The 19,281-nt window shown below is 41.2% G+C and overlaps 1 protein-coding gene across 2 annotated transcripts in view; it reads left to right on the plus strand.

Annotated features, from left to right (window-relative positions):
- tmeff2a (transmembrane protein with EGF-like and two follistatin-like domains 2a) overlaps nt 1-19,281 on the plus strand; it is a 149,709-nt gene that overhangs the window by 4,016 nt on the left and 126,412 nt on the right. For both annotated transcript variants that reach the window (XM_008285546.1, XM_008285547.1), the window contains exon 2: nt 10,729-10,838. In XM_008285546.1, coding sequence (XP_008283768.1) covers nt 10,729-10,838 — 110 coding nt within the window. The remainder of the gene's footprint in view (nt 1-10,728; nt 10,839-19,281) is intronic.

The raw sequence follows: 19,281 nt of genomic DNA on the forward strand, positions 1-19,281 counted from the left end.
TGCTGTCTGAAGGCACAAGTAAATGTTAATAAATGTGCCAAAACATGGCCAAAATGGCATCTGTATTCATTTAAAATTCAATCTACAACACAGTAAAGTGTACCAAAAGCAAAGGGCGTAGAGAACCTTCTGAAGCAACATCCAAAGTCTGGTGTCCACTTCCCTTTAGCTCTGTTTTTATCCCTTGGCAAACACTGAGCTTTATAACCAATTAATCCTCCACTATATGTTCCCACTCGTGCATAGATAGGAGTCAAAACAGTACAATCCACCCCCCAAAAAATGAGCTTAAATGTGCTAAAATACTCCCCACAACTGAGGAGAAGTGAAGTCGGGTGATACCTTTCACATCCTCGTCGTCATTTGAGCGACTGGTTATATTGGATACTGCAACTTTAAGGCTCTTTGAAACCATAAGTAATGTGGTGGGCTAAGTCCTGTTAAAGAGATAATTTACCTGCAGGAGCTCAGATAGTAACGCTCCATCCAAGTTTCCGCGCATGTGGGCTAAGAGAAGTCAACTCCTTTCAAACAGATTGGGCAGGCTTTCATATCCATCCAGCACAGTTAACTGTGTATTCAGTATTTTGTGTAATTATCACAATCAAACCAATGGTGGCATTTTGCCTGCATTTTTTTTTTGGCATGTATCATTTAAATAAATGAGCAAAATCTGTGCTGTCTTTATTAGATGCACAGGCAGACTTTTTGCCAACAGGCAGTTTACATGTTTTGGCCACATTCATCCATATTTTGAAAAAAAAGAGCGGCCAGTCAGTCCAGTTTAGTTTTTTTGTTATCTTTATCACAGATTGCCGCATTGTGATGGTGGCATTGTACGAATGTGTGGTCACAGTTTAATTACCCCATGATATACTCTACATCCCCGGCCGGGAAATTTCTGTGAAGAAAGCCACAATCCCCTTCTTCGGTGAATGCCCCGGCTATTGTTAACTCTGCAAGTCCCCGTGATGCTTTGATAGTTGAAGTGACAGGCAGAAGTGTAGAATATGCAAAGCCTCCTGTAAATCCCATCAAGTGGAGTGAATTAGTCTGGAGAGAATTGGCCATCTGCTCCCAAGATTTATCAACGCAGCGGTCAAAAGTACTTTTCTTGCATGCATGTCTACACCTCTGACAGCAAACAGTAATGGAAAATGAATTATCAGAGAAGGCAGTGCTGGCACGGTCTAATCAAAAAGGGATCTAAAGTTACTAATTGGCAATTGGCTGCATTAAGGGAGTTTCTGAAAGTTGTTTAACTGAAAATGTTTTCTTTTCCCATGTGAAATAAACACCTTTGAAGACATGCTGTAATTAAAGTAAGCAGTTCTTATAATAATTTGAGTATCTTTTATTGTTTGGGGCTTCTGTGGCTTTTATTAACCCCGACATAATGAGAGCTGAACTGTAGCTCCCTTCATGAGAAACATTTGAAAACCTGTTGCCAAGATATATATATATATATATAAAAAAGCCCCCAGCATGAAAGGGGTCAAGAGAGGATGTCTCACCACTGTGGTTGTTCAGCCTTCATTATTAATTTAACCTACTTAATTATTGATCAGCACAATGCTTAAAGCAGGGGGGAGGTCTCCTTGTTCTTCTTGGTATAGTGAGATTCCAGGTAGGTAGGAGGAGATGCATTCGGCTGACAAGCTCTCTCTTTTAGGCAAGTAAGTGCTTCGCTTGCCATCTTAATCGTTAGCATATAAACATTACCTTTTCAATATTTGATGTTTGCCAGCTTGTTTTCGTTAATTATTCAGCTCACTGTAATCTCCTCCTGGAACGGCGGGGGCAGGTGCAGGAAGTATAAGTTTTCCAGGTCTCTGACACGGTGCAAGCAGGGGCTGTGTGCAGAACACCGCCTCGACCGGCACCCCCGACACACGGTGGCACGAAAGAGCGGCATTAAAAAAACAATAGGCAGCAGCAGCAGCAGCAGCAGACCTTGTGATAAAAACCCCCCGAAGGCGCACAGCAAGCAATGACAGCTCAAATCACCGTGAATTTCATATTTAATGCAATGGAATTATTTATCGTATAGTTTCACCGTTGCACAGGAATACCTGCTCCTTCCACGGTGCCGTTCAGCGTGTGCCATCAGTTGCCCTCCCTACAATTACTTTTTTTGTAATGCTGATGATGTTGGAGCTGAAGTTGTTCCATTAAAAGAGTCTATTAAACGTATTAAAGAGCCACTTGTAGGTTTAATCACAGGCTTCTCACCCAATGGCAACTTAAAGGTTCACGGTAATTGTGCTTTGAAAAACGAATATATACTTTTTTTTTCCTCTAGAAGACATAACAGCAGGGATTAAGGTTTGGTTGGAGCAATATGTGGCAGCCAGTTTTGTTGATGAGCTTTTAGCATTTTAACCATTTTTGGAAAACACGGCTCAGCTTTGTGCTACTTAAATCCACAGCTTCCCTAACAGCGAGAGAAACAGTGCTAACTTTCATACCCAGCTCTGCCTGTGAAAGATCTCATTCATCTTTCTGTCTTTACTTGGACAAAACTCAACTCGGTAGTGAGCCGATCCTTGCACGTTAGTTCTTGTTGTGGATTTTTTTTTTCTCCACTTGCCAGTAGTTGTAAAAGTATCACCGCCTGATATGTGATAGCAAACTTTACACCCTCAAGCAACGCGTCGCAGCATGAGATCACATTCACGAACTCATCAGAGAGTGATGTGGCACATTACTGTAAGCTAATGCTGCTACTCGCTTCATTCTCTGTTGGTTCTCTTCACACTGAAGCTCAGTGTCTCGCTGCAGCAGATTTCATATGGACGGAGCCTCCAGGTTGGAACAAAGAATGTGAAAAACAACTTCCACCAGGGGGCGACGATACAGGTTGCAAAAGTAGGTCTAATTGTAGTGAAGTCTTTGAGAAAAATGCCCCAACTATTCACTTGACTTATCACCCCAATAACCATTTTCCTCATGCGTTTATGATCTCAGTTGCTAGTCTGGAGCTTCCTTCAATACAGTATGATGTTCATTTTAGAAACGATTGTCCTGTTTACAGTAAAATAGGCCATAAAGCTGAGAATGCTTTAGGGCGTGGCGACCTTGTTATTGGCAAATCATGTCTGTATTAAAGACTATATAAAAGATGAACGTAGCAACCGGCCCTGAAAAATGAAGCCAACCCGGAAGTGTCAAAAACCTGCAGTATCACTACGTCCACTAGTCCTGGCTCCAAAAAGCCCTGGCTCCCATAGACTGGAATTGGAAAAGATCACAGATCACCAAATACTGCATTCCTCCAGCTCAGGATTTTTTTCTTATTAGTTTCCATGGTCAAGTCCAGAGATCAGGTGGCCAATCTGAAAATAAATCAATACTGAATTTTTAAAAAATCGTCAACATTTTGCGGGGCAAGGGGCGTGGCTGGCTTGATTGACAGTCGGCAGCGACCATACAGATGAAGCCAGCAGAAGGCGGTAAATGTGGGCGGGGCAGAGAGGGCCCGCCTCTCAATCCGTCTGACCAATCGCTGCTCCTATGGCTCCGCCCCCCTCCGACGATTTTTGCGTCATTGGCTCCAAAAATCCAAGATGTCAACCAGGAAGTAGGAAAACCCTGGCTTCATTTTCTCAGTGCAGAAACCAACGGGTGACGTCACCGTAGCTACGTCCATCTTTTATACAGTCTATGGTCTGTATGGGGTATGCATGAGCGCTCAGTCACCTTAACCCCTCGCTTGTCATGTCTGGCTTCAGAAGACCAAGATGATGACGGCGAAATTCCAAACTTTAAAATGGTTCTCCACAAACTAACGGGTGATGTCGCGGCAGCAGCTATGTTCAACTTTGATATACAGACCCTACAGTCATTATTTGTTCTAATCTTTGCCTGTTCCCTGTCTTTTTGACAGCTCAGTACATCCATATGTTCCCTCTAGTTTCTTTGTTTTTAAAGCAGAAAAATACCAAAATGACACTGTAATATATTTATATACACACATTAAATCCACCTTAAGAAACTTGGAATGCAAACCTGAAGGTCAGCCCCTGATTTTAAATCAATGTAGTGTTTCAAAGTCATGATGGTGTCATGGAACTGCACAGAACACTACATAACTTGAATTGTTGACTTGCTAAGACGTATTCAGCGTTTGAAACTTCTTTCCCCTGAAACAGACTGACAGCTGTAGTAGATTTATATTTTAATAACTGAGGTGATTAAACATACGGCTGATCACAGGGATTCTGTTTTGACATGAGTACCATATTTGGACTTCTAAGCCCATGTTCTGGAAGAAAAGAGGACGTGTTTTGCAAGATATACTTCAGATCTTTCCTATTATACAGACGCTTGTTTTTTTCTTTTTTACAAAATATGTTCAATTTTTGCGTTTCCCCTCTCCAGTAACGTTGGCCAAATTTCACTGACACCTCATTTTTCCCATATTGATGCTGATGTCTTCCAAACATATGAACTCAGATGTTAGAACTCAAACCAGCTGCCGCGGGAGAGTCTGAAGTCGGATTGCCGCAAAGGCCAAATATCTTTCATCGTTAGAAAACATGTGTTTCTTGGATGATGAAAACGAACTTCTAACGAACCGCACGTCAGGGTGATTGTAGGTCATTTATTACTGTGTAATACATTTTTAAATGTGAGAAACTAAATCGCACGAGTGTGTAAATCTTGCTCGTGGCCAATGATTATTTTATGATTAATTACAATTTGTGCGGTTTATTATTTGAAGTCTTTACACTGTGAGGTCTTGTTTAAAAGTCGTCATCATGAGACTTATTATTCTGTTTTAGTTCATTCAGAGCGCCAGACATTTACAACCATAAAGAAGAAAAAGGGTTGATATGTCACTTGTGAACAGCTCACAGAAACATTCTTTGTAATTACAGTGTAGGCAAAGTGTCTTCATCTGTAAGTCTTGATTGCAGCGTTGTTCATGAGACAATAAGAACGTCTCCAGCAATAATGAATCCCTCTTAGTTATTGTTTACAAGTGATAGATGTGTTCCTCTGGCTTCCTGGCTCCTGAAGATGTCCAAGCGGCACATCTGTTTCGTAGTAAAAGGAGACAGCTTAATGGCATGTGGAGGAGTCATATTTTTTCTTTTTCCTTTCACTTAACAACAGTTACCTCTTTTTTTTTTTTCTCCCGCTGCCCTGGCAACCTTGAAAAATGACAAAATATCGAACTATGAAATTAGTAGTTTGGAGTGATTTCACACACACTCACGAAGAGAAAAAACAACATTTCCTATCTTTAAAAATGTGCCAGTTGGCCTGAAAAGGATCTGATATTTTCCTATCGTTTGTATACGCGTAGCCACTAGTATGGCTGTCTTCACAACAATGCCTCTCTCCAGTGAGTACCATCAACATGCCAGTTGCGTGGGTGCCAATTTTTTTTTTGTGGCTTTCCAGGCTGCCTCGTATGGCCCTCTTCGGGCTAAGGGCTTTGTTCCATCCGTGCACTCCAAGCGCTGAGACCTCTCGTGTCACTGTTCTTGGCTCGATGGCCGTGTATTTGCATAGACAGCTTACACTTTATGGTCATTCAGGACCATGGCAAATAGCAGGTTCGTTTTAGCATGGGCTTCTCTTCCACAGGGTGTTATTGCCTAATAGGTTGTTCCATCGCCAAGGAGGGCTTTTAGAAGTGGAAAGGGGGCATTGGCTATCACAGTTAGGGTTGCAGAAGGTGCTGTGTCTAAGTGTCCATTACAATACGAATCTGTGTTCTATGAATAGAAAACAGCGATGTGAAATATTTGGCTTGTAATGTGCACGGAAAAGCTGAGGACATTGAGAGTATTTCTTCCCCCCCCTCTTTCTATGTGATCAAATTTGCCTGTTAAAGTTTTTACAAGGGCAAAAGACAAACTTTGCACGGGGCTCATTGTGAGTGTCATCAAACTGCTTCATCTGAATGGAGCACTTGTGAGGTTTTGTATCAATAGTGCTCCAACAGTTTTGGAGATTTGAAATATAAAGGCGGTTTTAAAGGTTTCTTTTCATCGGTGTGGAAATGGTCGCCTTTCAAATCCAGATTTTTTAAATTACCTTTCGCTGTTTTGTGTGCGGTGCTTTGTATCTGCTGATTGGTTGGTGGTTTTGAATGCAGCTTTTTGAATGACGGCGAAACCTTGGCCACGTCTGAGAGAACCGTGGAGCCACGCGGCGGGGCGGTTAGGAGCATGGCACTGTGGAGGAGGGGGCGCCAGAAGGCAATATCTGCATGAGATCACTTAAGCACTCGGATCAGAGATTTCTTCACTCCAGAACCGTCTGGTTAAGTAAGGTTAATTAAAAGTATTGAAAACTAAATTCTACAACTTCTACAAGCTCTTCGTCTGACAGAAATGAAGTGTTTTCCTCCGGTGCTTAAAATTTTCAATATTTGTCCCTTTCAGAATGCACATGTGCTTTAAATGTTGTCTAAATATAACAAACTTTGCATGCGTCGCTCTCTGCATAGTTGAAACTGTTTTCCCTGAAGGCAGCAAAGCATCCACTGAGACAAACACAGGGACAAAACCCACACTGTTCATCTGTGAACATCAAAGATCAGCATCTTTGATGTTCAAACTGAACTTTAAATTCCAATTTTATCATGCCCTCTGGACTTGGGGCTCTTCTTGACTTACTGTATTGTCTTGTTTAATGCTTCATTAAACATTTTTTAAATGCCTAAAACTACTGAGCCCGAAAGCTGCCAAGAATGCAGTTTTCATCCCCGTCTGCTGAAAATGACATTACAACATTCTCAGTTACATTTGGAGGGACACATATTTTCTCCTGGATGATGTTTGTTTGTGACGAATACATTTCTAATGAACGTATCTTTGCAGTTTATTTTATTGCTTTAGTCCAAAGGGAGTCTCCCCTCCCCTCATTACCTGCCTGAGACACCCTTTTTGAAGGCTAGGCTTTTCTTCTGTTACTTATTTACATCATCAAGTAACACATTTGCATGACGCCCAGTTAGCAGCTACTTTGGCCACGCCCACAAACAAAGAATAAGCAGCCTCCATGCGGTCTGCTGCCGCTGTTTCTGCTAGCTGCGACTCTCTGCTTATACTTTGGGCAAGATTGAGGTTTGCGATACGTAACCACCATTACCTCGCTCTCATCAGGCCAGCTGACCAATCAGAGCAGACTGGGCTTTTCATATTGAGAGGAGCTAAAACGAATGTGTTTTCTGAACATTGTAAGTATAATCTAGTAAACCACAAAAATAAAATCCTGAACTTGTAAATCAGCATAATATGGGCTTTTTTTTTAAATGAATGTTGGGGATGATATTATTTAAATTCAACTTCAAATTTAGCTAATTTATCCAACTGTTAAAATTAGTGAAAGCTCGGGCCAGACAAGCACTAACAGCTGGTTCATATAGAGGTACGCATCGGAGCAGGCTGCTTAACATTTGAAGTTCTAGATAATTACATGTAGGGTTAGAGTTCAGGAACCAGTTCAAAAATTCCAATTTCTGAAGGAATCATTTGGAGGTCCATCCATCCATTATCTATACACCGCTTAATCCTCATTAGGGTCATGGGGGGGGCTGGAGTCTATCCCAGCCGACTTAGGGTGAAGGCAGGGGACACCCCGGACAGGTCACCAGTCTATCACAGGGCTACACTTAGAGACGTTATTGCTTTACTGTCGCCCTTTTTTCAACAATTCAGTCAGAGAATTCGGGCAGGACTCATCACCTTGGTGGAGCAGCTTTAAACATATTGCAAAAGGGTGGCATTTTAACCCCTTTCGATGCCTAGATAACTGACTCAACAGCGAGTAAGAAGCAGAACGTAGGTCTGAGAATAATGGCGCCACATGGGATGCAAAGCCCAGTCTCCTGGGTGAAAGTCCTGTCACGGACTTCTGCCTCCACCTCCTGACTCAGACTCTGTGGCTCTTGTAAAGTGGAAGCATTTCCTACAGTATCATAGTCGTGCCTTCTGGGGAGAAAATATGATTCTTTCAAAAAATGTAAATGAAAATGCAGTTTGGTTGTATAGGAACAGAATTTTTTTGCATCTTTCTACCAGGTTTAAAAAGCTGTAAACCTAAACACTGTAACCCCACAAAACAATCTAGTGCTCATAACTATATAATTACTAACTCGTCATCTCATTTGTCTACATCCAGATACAGGGAATAAGACACACTATTTGTGTTTGAGTGTGAATGAAAGGTTGTTTTTTTAATCACCAAATTAACAAAGATTTTATCGCGAATTCTGAAACCTGCTGTAACAGGTTTTTTTTTACCACTTAGGGAAGGTGAAGGAAACAACTTGTTCGTGCGATTAAGTTGATAGACTGAATGCAAACAGTTACTCATTTACACATGCAGCTGTTAAACAACACCGCTCTAATTTTCTCGTAGCGGCGTCTGTATCAATCTGTTGAATTTAAATCCAAAATTTTGCTTTTTGACGTCTTGTCAACTCCTGAGGGAAATATCTGGTTCTTTTGCCATTATATGCTTCACCATATTCAGCAGCTGGTGGCTAAATATCTGCTGCTTGGTGCCGATCAGTGCAGTGGAGGTTTTATAAGAGTTTATTCTCCTAAAACAGCTGCCTGTTGAAAGACCCATGCTTTGGAGAGCAGTAGGCTGGATACCTAAATGTTGAGCTGAAACTCCAAATAACAAACGGAGGCTGAAGATTCACTACAAGCAACCATAGACTGTATAAAAGATGGACGTAGCTACGGTGACGTCACCCGTTGGTTTCTGCACTGAGAAAATGAAGCCAGGGTTTTGCTACTTCCTGGTTGACATCTTGGATTTTTGGAGCCAGTGACGCAAAAATCGTGGGAGGGGGGCGGAGCCATAGGAGCAGCGATTGGTCAGACGGATTGAGAGGCGGGCCCTCTCTGCCCGCCCACATTTACCGCCTTCTGCTCGCTTCGTCTGTATGGTCACTGCCGACTGTCAATCAAGCCAGCCACGCCCCTTGCCCTGCAAAATTTTAACAAATTGAGTATTGATTTATTTTCAGATTGACCACCTGATCTCTGAATTTGACCATGAAAACTAATTTTAAAAAAATCCTGAGCTGGAGGAATGCAGTATTTCGTGATCTGTGATCACTTCTTTTCCAATTCATTTCTATGGGAGCCAGGACTTTTTGGAGCCAGCAGCTAGCGGACGTAGTGATACTGCAGGTTTCTGACACTTCCGGGTTGGCTTCATTTTTCAGGGCTGGTTGCTACGTCCATCTTTTATACAGTCTATGCAAGCAACCTGTTTCACATTGTTGATTTTTTTATTTTATTTTTTATTGGAAATGATACATTATGATTTAAAAAATTTCAATTATAGCCACTTTAAAACATGACAGCTATATTGTTGTAGAAGAGGACCGTACATTTCCCTGGAAATCAAATGTTTTAAACGCCTAATAAAAGGATTTACACAAGAACAACATCGAAAACTTGACTTATAACCTGCGATGGCAATAAAGAGCAGCCCGTCCCTCACGATAGCACTGCAATGCTATTTCATTTTGCATATCAGATCATTTATGCAGGCATATCTATAATGGGCTCATATATGCAGCGTGTAACAGTGGAGCTTTGGTGTTTCTTAAGGCTGACGTAGCAGATTTTATCGATGCATGGTGATACTCGATTTCTACATTATGTTCTGTGGATATTCACAATATATAATGTGAGAATCAGAAAGTGTCTCTTCCAGGGAGACTAAAACCTGAACAGAGATCCCTTCATTTTGCTGTTTTAAATGAAGTATTCCAAAATATTCTGCAAACTCTAATACTGCTGCAAATGTTTTTCTTGTCATGAATTATGATGGCCGTGACCTGTGCACATGTCTTGTATTTAATAACTTTTAACAATTTTATTTGCAGCAAACCTGGAAAAAAAAAAAAAACACACATCACCTTCACTTCTTTACCCATGAAACAAAGGAGGTTCTAATACGCAATCAGTTAAAAGGCTTTTTGCTTTAACGGTGAAATTTCCGTCTTTGTCAGCTGGAATTTGGTCGAATGTAGACCGATGTACTAAAAAAAAAAAAAGCCTTCAGTACATGGTGGCTTTTTGTAAGCAATCAGTTCAGGTAGACTAATAGCCTTGAGCTCAGTCTACAGTCTCATGCCCATGTGACTCTCTGATTTGATTCAGGATGCTTTGTTGGAGTCATTTGAGATCCCTAACGCAGCCTGAATCGGATCATATCCCAGGTTCGGCTCTCCAGGACAACGCCCCGGGAGTCAGCCTCGCTTTGCCGTCCACAAACAAATGTTAAGGGAAGAGCACGAAGAAACGAGCGCGGCATCATAATGAATACAGATGCTCTCATACGGGCAGCCAGATTATCTCATGACCTCTGCAGTCACCAGATGTCAAGTCTATTGAACGTATGGGAGATCCGGGGCTGACATGTTAAACACCACCCTTCACCCTTCGCCATCATCAAAACATGAAATGAGAGAAATATCTTTTGTTCATCCAACCAGCAGTCTAGAGACTGGGGGTTTTTAAAATCTATTTTATCATTTTGGCAGGTAAGGACAGAGACTGCACTCGCATTGTCTTTTCGAATCGCACACCATGTGATCAAAGAGCGCATTGTGCTGTGGGAGCCATGACTAATGGCAGACGCTCATTACGAACGACCCTGAACGGGGCTCAGGTTGGAGTTGCTTGAGGGCTGAACAGAGAAACACTTAGTCACTGATGTCTCTTGTTGGCTTTGGTCCTCCAGGTTTTGATGACCGGGACACAGATCTGTTCTTGTGCGACACCAACACATGCAAGTTTGATGGAGAGTGTCTAAGAATTGGGAACATGGTGACATGCATTTGTGATTTCAAGGTAAGACCTGTGATGTTTTCTGTTGTTTGACTGTGTTTCTTCTTTCCTTTTGATATGAAATGCCAACTCCCCTTCCTGAACAGGCCCTGTTGAGCATCTGTAACTATGAACAGGAGAGCAGTCCAGCTTTACTTGTTTTCAAATAAACAACGTACATGGGCTTCAGCAGGAGCAAGACTCAAATAGTTAAAAGAGGTGTATCTTTTAAATCAGGTGTCTCTTTCTAGCTTTAAAGCTAAAAATCAAGAAAACGGGTCATTTTTCTCTGCTGACAAAGAAAACTGTTGTCCGGCTAATTAGCTTTAAAGTGGTAACTCCCTTCCTAATGTACCAACTTAACTTTACTAGCTTGAGGGGTCACAGGTTTAGTACAATTTCATAAACAAATAAATAAACAAAAAGTTTGTTCATGACCAACAAATTCTCTTTAAAGTCATTCCCCATCACCTGCCTCCCTATTCTGGATGCTAATGTAGTGTATGCTAAAGTTAGCAGTTTAGAGCTGACGTTGCCTGAAATAATGTTAGATTTGACGCTGGTTAGTATTTGAATAAACAGAGGAATCTTTAAAAAAAGAAAAAAAAAAACTTATTGTAACATTAACTACCAAACAAAACAAACAAAATTATTGGCGCTAACATTAGCTTGATAAGCTAGCTCCAGCTGATAACGCCTGACAGTCCTCGACACAGTGCGCAACATGTACTGTCCGCCATTTTATTTGAGAGCCAAAATACTCAGTGTATAAATTGTAAAACGCTACACAACTCCTCATTGGAACAAAAAAAAGTAGTAAAGCTAGAATGGACAAACATTCCCAGAATGCAATGTGGTTTAAGAGTGTGACAATGTCTGCTGTGTGATTAGATTATCACGTAGCAAAATCAGATCAAAACAAAATCCAAACGTTGTCAGGCACAGATATTGAATCTATGTTGATGACCAATGAACAAATGTCGGATTCTAAACTATAACTGCCAGTGGGGATGCACAATATTGGGGGGGAAAAAATGACATTGCAGTGGGGTGCTGATTTAAACGAGAACACAAATGAGTTGTTTTGCGCCATCAGGGCACCCGTTTTGGTCATCATTATCTCTTTGGTAGCTGTAGAGGCAGAACATTCCAAAGCAACTCACAGAGAATCCAGAGACCTTTTCTCAAAGCTGCAAATTTTGTAGGAAACCATTTCAGAAGACAGCAAACCCAAAACTTACACCCAAACGGAACATCTGCATATTGCATGTTATGCAAAAAATGAGCACTCCTGGCTCTGTTGGAGGCAACACAAAGTCTCCTGCCTCCCTAAGAACCTGATAATAGTCATGAAATGTCAAAGATAAGCACATCTCTGGAGTAGGGGAGATCACATTCTTCACTGTGACCTCCTGACCTTTCTCTTCCCCTCCTTAACACCCAGAGCTTTCTGTAGATAGCTGAAATATTTCCATACACCTGAGCTTGCTTTTCTTTTTGCAGCCAGATGTTCCTTTTCAGTGTTTCTCTCCTGTTTCCTACTCGTTGCGATGTGCACATGTGGAGCCTGCATGGCAACAAACTCAATTTCTTGCAAATTAAGTTGAAAAAAAAAAACCCGTCTGTATCCAAAAATCATTCAATTAAAGTAAATTGTGTTTTATTCAATAGACTTGTCTTGTAAATTAATTATGGAAAATGAGAACTGTGTGAGTTTTCTGCTTGTAGCAAAAAAATGTAATATTATGTGTTTGACTTAATGTTTTCGAACAAGGTTAGGAAACCAACACCGATTTTAAACTCATCTAAAAGGCATCTAAGTTTCCCTTATTTAAATTTTAATGTTCAACTATCTTATTTTGTGACATATTTTGCTGAACATAAAATAAAAGTCACATTTCCTGCTGGGACACATTTTTAACAATTGTGAATTTAAAAGAAATTTCTAAATACTGTATTGTGTGTGTGTGTTGGACAACAGATTTCATTTCAGCTGAGCAAATCTCTGGTCGCAGTGTTTTAAACTGACGAGCCTTCTTCTATTTGTCTTTATCAGAAATCAAAGATTCATTGTTCAAAAATTACTTTTAAGTGGCGACTCTACCAGCATAAATCACCGTGACAGGAACAGGAAAAAATGTGCAGCAACTGTAACGGTGGGTAAATCAGCACAGGAGTTCTGAAAACTACTGAAAAATTGAATTTAGGCCAATATGCAGTAAAGATTTGTGTACAGTAGAGCTGCAAAAAAACCACAGCAAGTCATGGAAGCCAGGAGTCTTAGACGAGGGTGTCCTTAATACGTGTGTGTGATCTGTTTACAGAACACTTATTTTGATTCCAACACAGGAAATGTTACTGAGAAGACGTGCAGCTGTGTCTACTTAAAACTGTAAAAACATGCAAATGTCAAGTGCTGACGGTGTGATTTTGAGAAAAGCGGCTGGAGATGTGGGAATCTCATGCACATATGTTACTGGAAGCATACGCTGAGTTGAGAGGTTGTATATTTTGTGCAAGAAACAATATTTTAAAGAGTTCTACAATCAGCTGGATCGAAGTCCATCGTCTCGATTGGACAATACGAGTCCCGTGGGGGGGTAGCAGAGCCCGGTTTATAGCTCACAGTGTGACCCCATGTTGCTATCTTGGATCGCTGCACACGCTCCCCATTCATAAACAAGACTGCTACTGATGAGAGCAAAGACTGAAAGGCCCTCATTAATGGCATAAATCTGGGAAATTACGCTGTTCCTGATAATGACTCATACTTAACTTTACGACCAGACCTATAATAAAAAAAAAAAAAAGGAGCGAGGCAGTCAGCCGTGTATTGATTTTGGTGTAACGTTTGCGAGCTTTGCCGATGAATATGCTTCGCGGTGCCCCAGATAAATGGAACCGCCGAGATCTGAAGACGTAGCACGTGTTCTCATCTGTCGCTTTTATCAGCGCGTCATCAGCGCAGGCAGGCACTAGGCAGGCTGACACTCGATTGGTCACCAGCTTTTATCTCAATTTCGTACTTCCCTAGGAGCAAACGTTAACAGAGGCCTGTAGATAAATGACATTACGGCTCCATTCCTCTTCAGGAGATCTCACACTGATACTGCTGCCGCTGTGCACTGAGGCACTCTGCGCTCTCGGAAAAGAGCAGGTCACGTCACAATTTCTGACTTAATAAGTCTGAGGTCAATTCAGCTGTGCATCTTGTGTTTGTTTGCGCGAAAGGGGTTCCCGATGTCACCGTCTTCGTTTCATCAGTCGACGTAAACATGACCCCGAGAGCGTAGCAACTGTTGCCATGCCCCCGAAATAATCAGTCACTCCCAATCAGCGTCAAATAAACAGGTCCGAGATTTTCCTCCTGTTGTCAGTTCATTCAGAACCGTCAGAGGAGACGAGGAAGTTGCATAAATTTTCACCTCGGATGGATTTCCTTTGTTCCAGTAGCATCTATGGATGTGTGCACACATTCTCAGAGAAAAACAGCCAAGGAAGAGACATGCAAGGGGCTCTGTGAAGAGGAAGTGAGTTTGATGTGGTGGAATCAATGGACACTATTCATTGCCAAGATGCATTAGATTCGCCTCACACTGACTCTTGAAAGAAGCAAGACTTTCTCTCGCTAACCGGAGCTGCTGTTTTTGTCAGCTTACACGATGCCCTGACTAATCACATAACATTTCCTCGTAATTCATCTAACAATAGCTGCTGGGAAAAGCCATTGTTGCCACTTTGGTTTTGTTAATGTCAGGTCACAGTGCGGATTCCCAAAGGGGTCATCCGGCCTAAAAATATGTGCGCTCATGGCGCTGTGAAACACTTCAACTAAAACTGTCCACCAAAGGGTAAATGGCACATTTCATTGCTCTCAGTAATGGCGCTCGGTAATATATTGTTAATGTTGTGAGTCACCGGAACAATTTCTCATAACTACACACGAGTCGCTCTGTTTACCCAAAGTGGGGTTTTTTTTTTGGTACATGTTTTGGTGCAGAAGACGTGATTGTGGTAGATGAGAGCTCCACAAATCACTTGTATGGATGTTGACGTGTCATAAACCATCTAAGGCACTGTAAAATCTGTGACAAACATTATCTTTAATGAAAGATTGAGATAGCTGACACCTTGCCTTGTAGTAAATATTGAACTCATTGTTAATTAAAGCAACCTTAAGAGTCACATGATGATGCTAACTAACGTCGGCCTACCTTTTCATGCATGATGCTGGCTTGTTTTTGCGCTTTATCCTCGTGGTTGTTGCATTTTTTTACACATTTACTAGGATTGATGCATTGAACCTACAGCTTGACTATACTGTACACTGCTAGCAGAAGATTAATGCAGCTGAAATGCAGATTGGTGTAACAGATTAAGCAGTTAATTCGGTTTGTGTAGAGGCTTTTGGGTGGCTGTTTTACCAATCAGGAACATAATTAACACGTGCACGTAGGTTGTGAATAATAAATCTGCCTTTTAAACTGTAATATATTAAAATGTTTTTCATCAAAGTCGGCGAAATCACCATAGATTTCGTACAGAGGTTTAGTAGGCAATTAATCACAGCTATTTAAAAAAACAACACATTAGCAAATATCATTTTTAAACCTATGTGAAGTTATTAATTTTGTTTATTAAAAAGCTTTGTTTATGCTCGAGGCAAAATTAATATAACAATCTGCCAACAATAAATTAAAACAGCAGAAAATAATCCACTGCAAAAAAAAATTAGGAGGTAGAAGAAATTGGGGAAAAATAGTAGTGACCAAAGCAAAGAGTTTTAGATATACAGGAATTCTTTTTGAAAGGCATTCAAGTCTCAAAGGGCACAAAAGTTGGAAAGCAGTGGGAGTAGATGCGGCACGTCTGTTTACAAGCTAGATGTCACATTGCAGCAGGTTGTGAATGGAATATCTGTAAAAAGCGTCCAAGCTTTAAGGGGACTCCTGCTGAAGATTTTGCAGATGAATAGGAGACAGATGTTAACACAGCAGATGTAAGTAATGTGATGGGTCATTTATGTCAGGATTACTTACAGCTCTGCGCTGCTGACTATACGCGCCCGGGTTGAAAAGTACTTTTGGTGTTCAAGGTAGGTCGGATCTAGTACGTGTGCAAAGGAAAAAAAATCTAAATTATTCTGTGGCGGACACCGCTAACCTCACATGTTTGAGTTTTGCTGATAATATCTGAATGGGACCCAGTCAGATTGTGTGCTGTTTTTATCTCAGCCTTGTAGGGAGGATGCAATGTAGCATGAAAAAATAGCTTTGGATAGTTCAGTCCATAAAACAATATCAGTGATAGATATGCATCCTTTTCAATATACCAATTCTCCCTTTTCTTACTGCTTGTTTGTGTGTGTGAGAGTGCTTTCACCTGAATTACTGCATGTGTGCATCTTTGTATGAGAGCCATACAATATAATCCTTTCATTACAAATAATTCCCAATTGATTCTATAAATAAAATGTATGATAAAACAAGTGAAAAAAAACAAGTGTTCAGACAGAAGTTCCACCCACATGAACAATGTGCTACACAAAATATCTACCGCAGTGTGAGACTGCCGGAGTGTTTATGTGGTTGGTTAAATTTAAATGAACAGGCAATAAAATCAACATAACAGAGAGAATTTTATGTCTCTTCCTTCTGGCTGTTTTGAAAACACAACAGCTCCAAAGATTTCACTTAATGCTGCTTCAAACAGTCACAGTATAGTCTCTGTGTGTGTGTGCCCGTGTGTGTGTGTAAATAAATGCACATTGCAGTCACAAAAATTGATTGTAATTTTAACTCACCAATATTGCTGGAGCTCAACATTGATGCAGCGCTGGCGGTCCAAATGCTCATACGTTCTGTTTAGCCGGGCTCAAAACACAGACAGCTGCATATTTAAGTCTGTCTACACTCGAAAAGTGACAGGACTGTTTGTTCGCTTACATTTAAAACAACCTAATGTGTCTGCGTGTTTTCACATCAAGCTCGTATTCGCGCAGATAGCATAAGCTGTCTCTCAGGGACGACGATGGAATTCATTTAGAATCGGATATCATACGTATTTTATTCATTCTGATTCTGATCCTGCCTGTTCTTTATGGTTCAGTTCTGATTCTTTCAGGGTCAGGTTCTTATTGTTAGTACAACAGCAACATCTTGCTTCTAGAATAATGCATAAGTGGTAATAATCTGATGATATAATATACTGGATTATTATTATTGTAGCAGTTTCCTGCGCTGAGTCCTTTTACATATAGCACCGTAGCACATTTTCCTGATTATACTGACATACTTCCCACTGCTACAGTATGGTTTTAGTACTTTTATCAACGTGAGTACCTCCAGCAGCACCATCTATCACTGTAAACAACCAATTATTAACTTTATGAATGAGCATAAGCAGCATCTTTTCAACGTGTTAGGTTAGCACACCCACCGCCAGGCGGCACATCACAGTTCAGGAAGGTGGTGATGTAAACCAGTGGGTTGGTTGTGTGAGGCGTGTGAGAGACGAAGCAGCATGTTGCTACGGTCACACTAACGGGTTGCTATAGGGGTGGTAAAGTTACTGTATTTAGCTGTAACCTGAATCGTTAAGCACAGTAGTCACAGAGAGTCCTTGTGTTCGCAGAATGGTAAATAAAGAGTCTCTGTTCATGTCATGTTACTACAGTGTCCTTCTGCTCGCTTCACAGCAGATTTGTGTGAAATGTTGTCCACCACGGATAGAGTTAGATGAAGTGATGGGAACCGTCTTGTTTCTGACTACATTTTTCGTGCCAGCTTCAGCTGAGGTCATTGCTATAAGACAATCACAAAACTTTCTTGTGCACCAGCTAATCAGTCAAGCTGAGTAGGTTCACTGAGAGTAATGCTATAGATTCACAATTTAATAAGACTAATTCGTTAGGAGACAGAAAGACATGCATGCATTCAGCTTGAATGTCATGACTAATGCTGCAGACAGATAGCAGGTCCTGGTAGATGTATGGGAGCTGTTTGTTTGAAACTAGCATGAGTGAAGCTTGTTCAGGAATCAAAAAGCAGATTTGAAGCTAAAATCTCTAAATGAGGGCTGCAAGGTGGCGCAGTTGGTAGCACTGTTGCCTCGCAGCAAGAAGATCGCTGGTTCGCATCCCGGAATCTTTCTGCGTGGAGTTTGCATGTTCTCCCTGTGCAGCGTGGGTTCTCTCCGGGTTCTCCGGCTTCCTCCCACACAGTCCAAAAACATGTTGAGGTTAATTGGTGATTCTAAATTGTCCGTAGGTGTGAATGTGAGTGTGCTTGGTTGTCTGTCTCTAAGTGTAGCCCTGTGATAGACTGGTGACCTGTCCAGGGTGTCCCCTGCCTTCACCCTGAGTCAGCTGGGATAGACTCCAGCCCCCCATGACTCTAGTGAGGATTAAGCGGTGCATAGATAATGGATGGATGGATCTCTAAATGATTCCTTCAGAAATTGGAATTTTGGAACTGGTTCCTGAACTCTAACCCTACATGTAATCATCTAGAACTTCAAATGTTAAGCAGCCTGCTCTGATGCGTACCTTTATATGAACCAGCTGTTAGTGCTTATCTGGCCCAAGCTTTCACTAATTTTAACAAAGTTGGATGAATGAGCTAAATCTGAAGTTGAATTTAAATATCATTTTGTGGTTTTACTAGATTATACTTACAATGTTCAGAAAACACATTCGTTTCAGCTCCTCTCAATATAAAAAGCCCAGTCTGCTCTGATTGGTCAGCTGGCCTGATGAGAGCGAGGTAATGGTGGTTACATATCGCAAACCCCAATCTTGCCCGAAGTATAAGCAGAGAGACATAGCTAGCAGAAACAGCGGCAGCAGACCGCATGGAGGCTGCTTATTCTTTGTTTGTGGGCGTGGCCAAAGTAGCTGCTAACTGGGCGTCATGCAAATGTGTCACTTGATGATGTAATTAAGTAACAGAAGAAAAGCCTAGCCTTCAAAAAGGGTGTTTCAGGCAGGTAATGAGGGGAGGGGAGACTCCTGTTGGTGTAGATGTTGTTCTTTGAAGAAAAAAAAAAAACTTTATTTATCCCAGAAGGGAAATTCAATTTTTTACAATGAGCTGCTGTACAACATGCTAACGTATAGCGAACACACAAAAAGCATGATATGGGCTCTTTAACCCTATACAGATGTTTGTACCACGTCTGATCACCAACAACATCATTTATTAGCTGAAAGAAACAGCTGTATACAAATAGGCACAAGTTAGACGCCCTCTAGTGGATTAGGATCGTATTGCGAAAAAGAAGGCAACACTGAGTTACGATAACTTAACAAAGAGAGAAGCTACACACTAAATACAATTAGAAATACATACAGCGCCATAGCTAAAGCGAGGACACATACATGTTTTGTATGCTTTAGTGTAGAGAAACTGCTTATAGTCATGTATCTGCATGCAGACCGTATCCTCTGACCTCCTCTAACACATCCGAC

Source organism: Stegastes partitus, unplaced genomic scaffold (genome assembly GCF_000690725.1).
Source record: "Stegastes partitus isolate 25-593 unplaced genomic scaffold, Stegastes_partitus-1.0.2 Scaffold408, whole genome shotgun sequence".
Classification (NCBI taxonomy): domain Eukaryota; kingdom Metazoa; phylum Chordata; class Actinopteri; family Pomacentridae; genus Stegastes; species Stegastes partitus.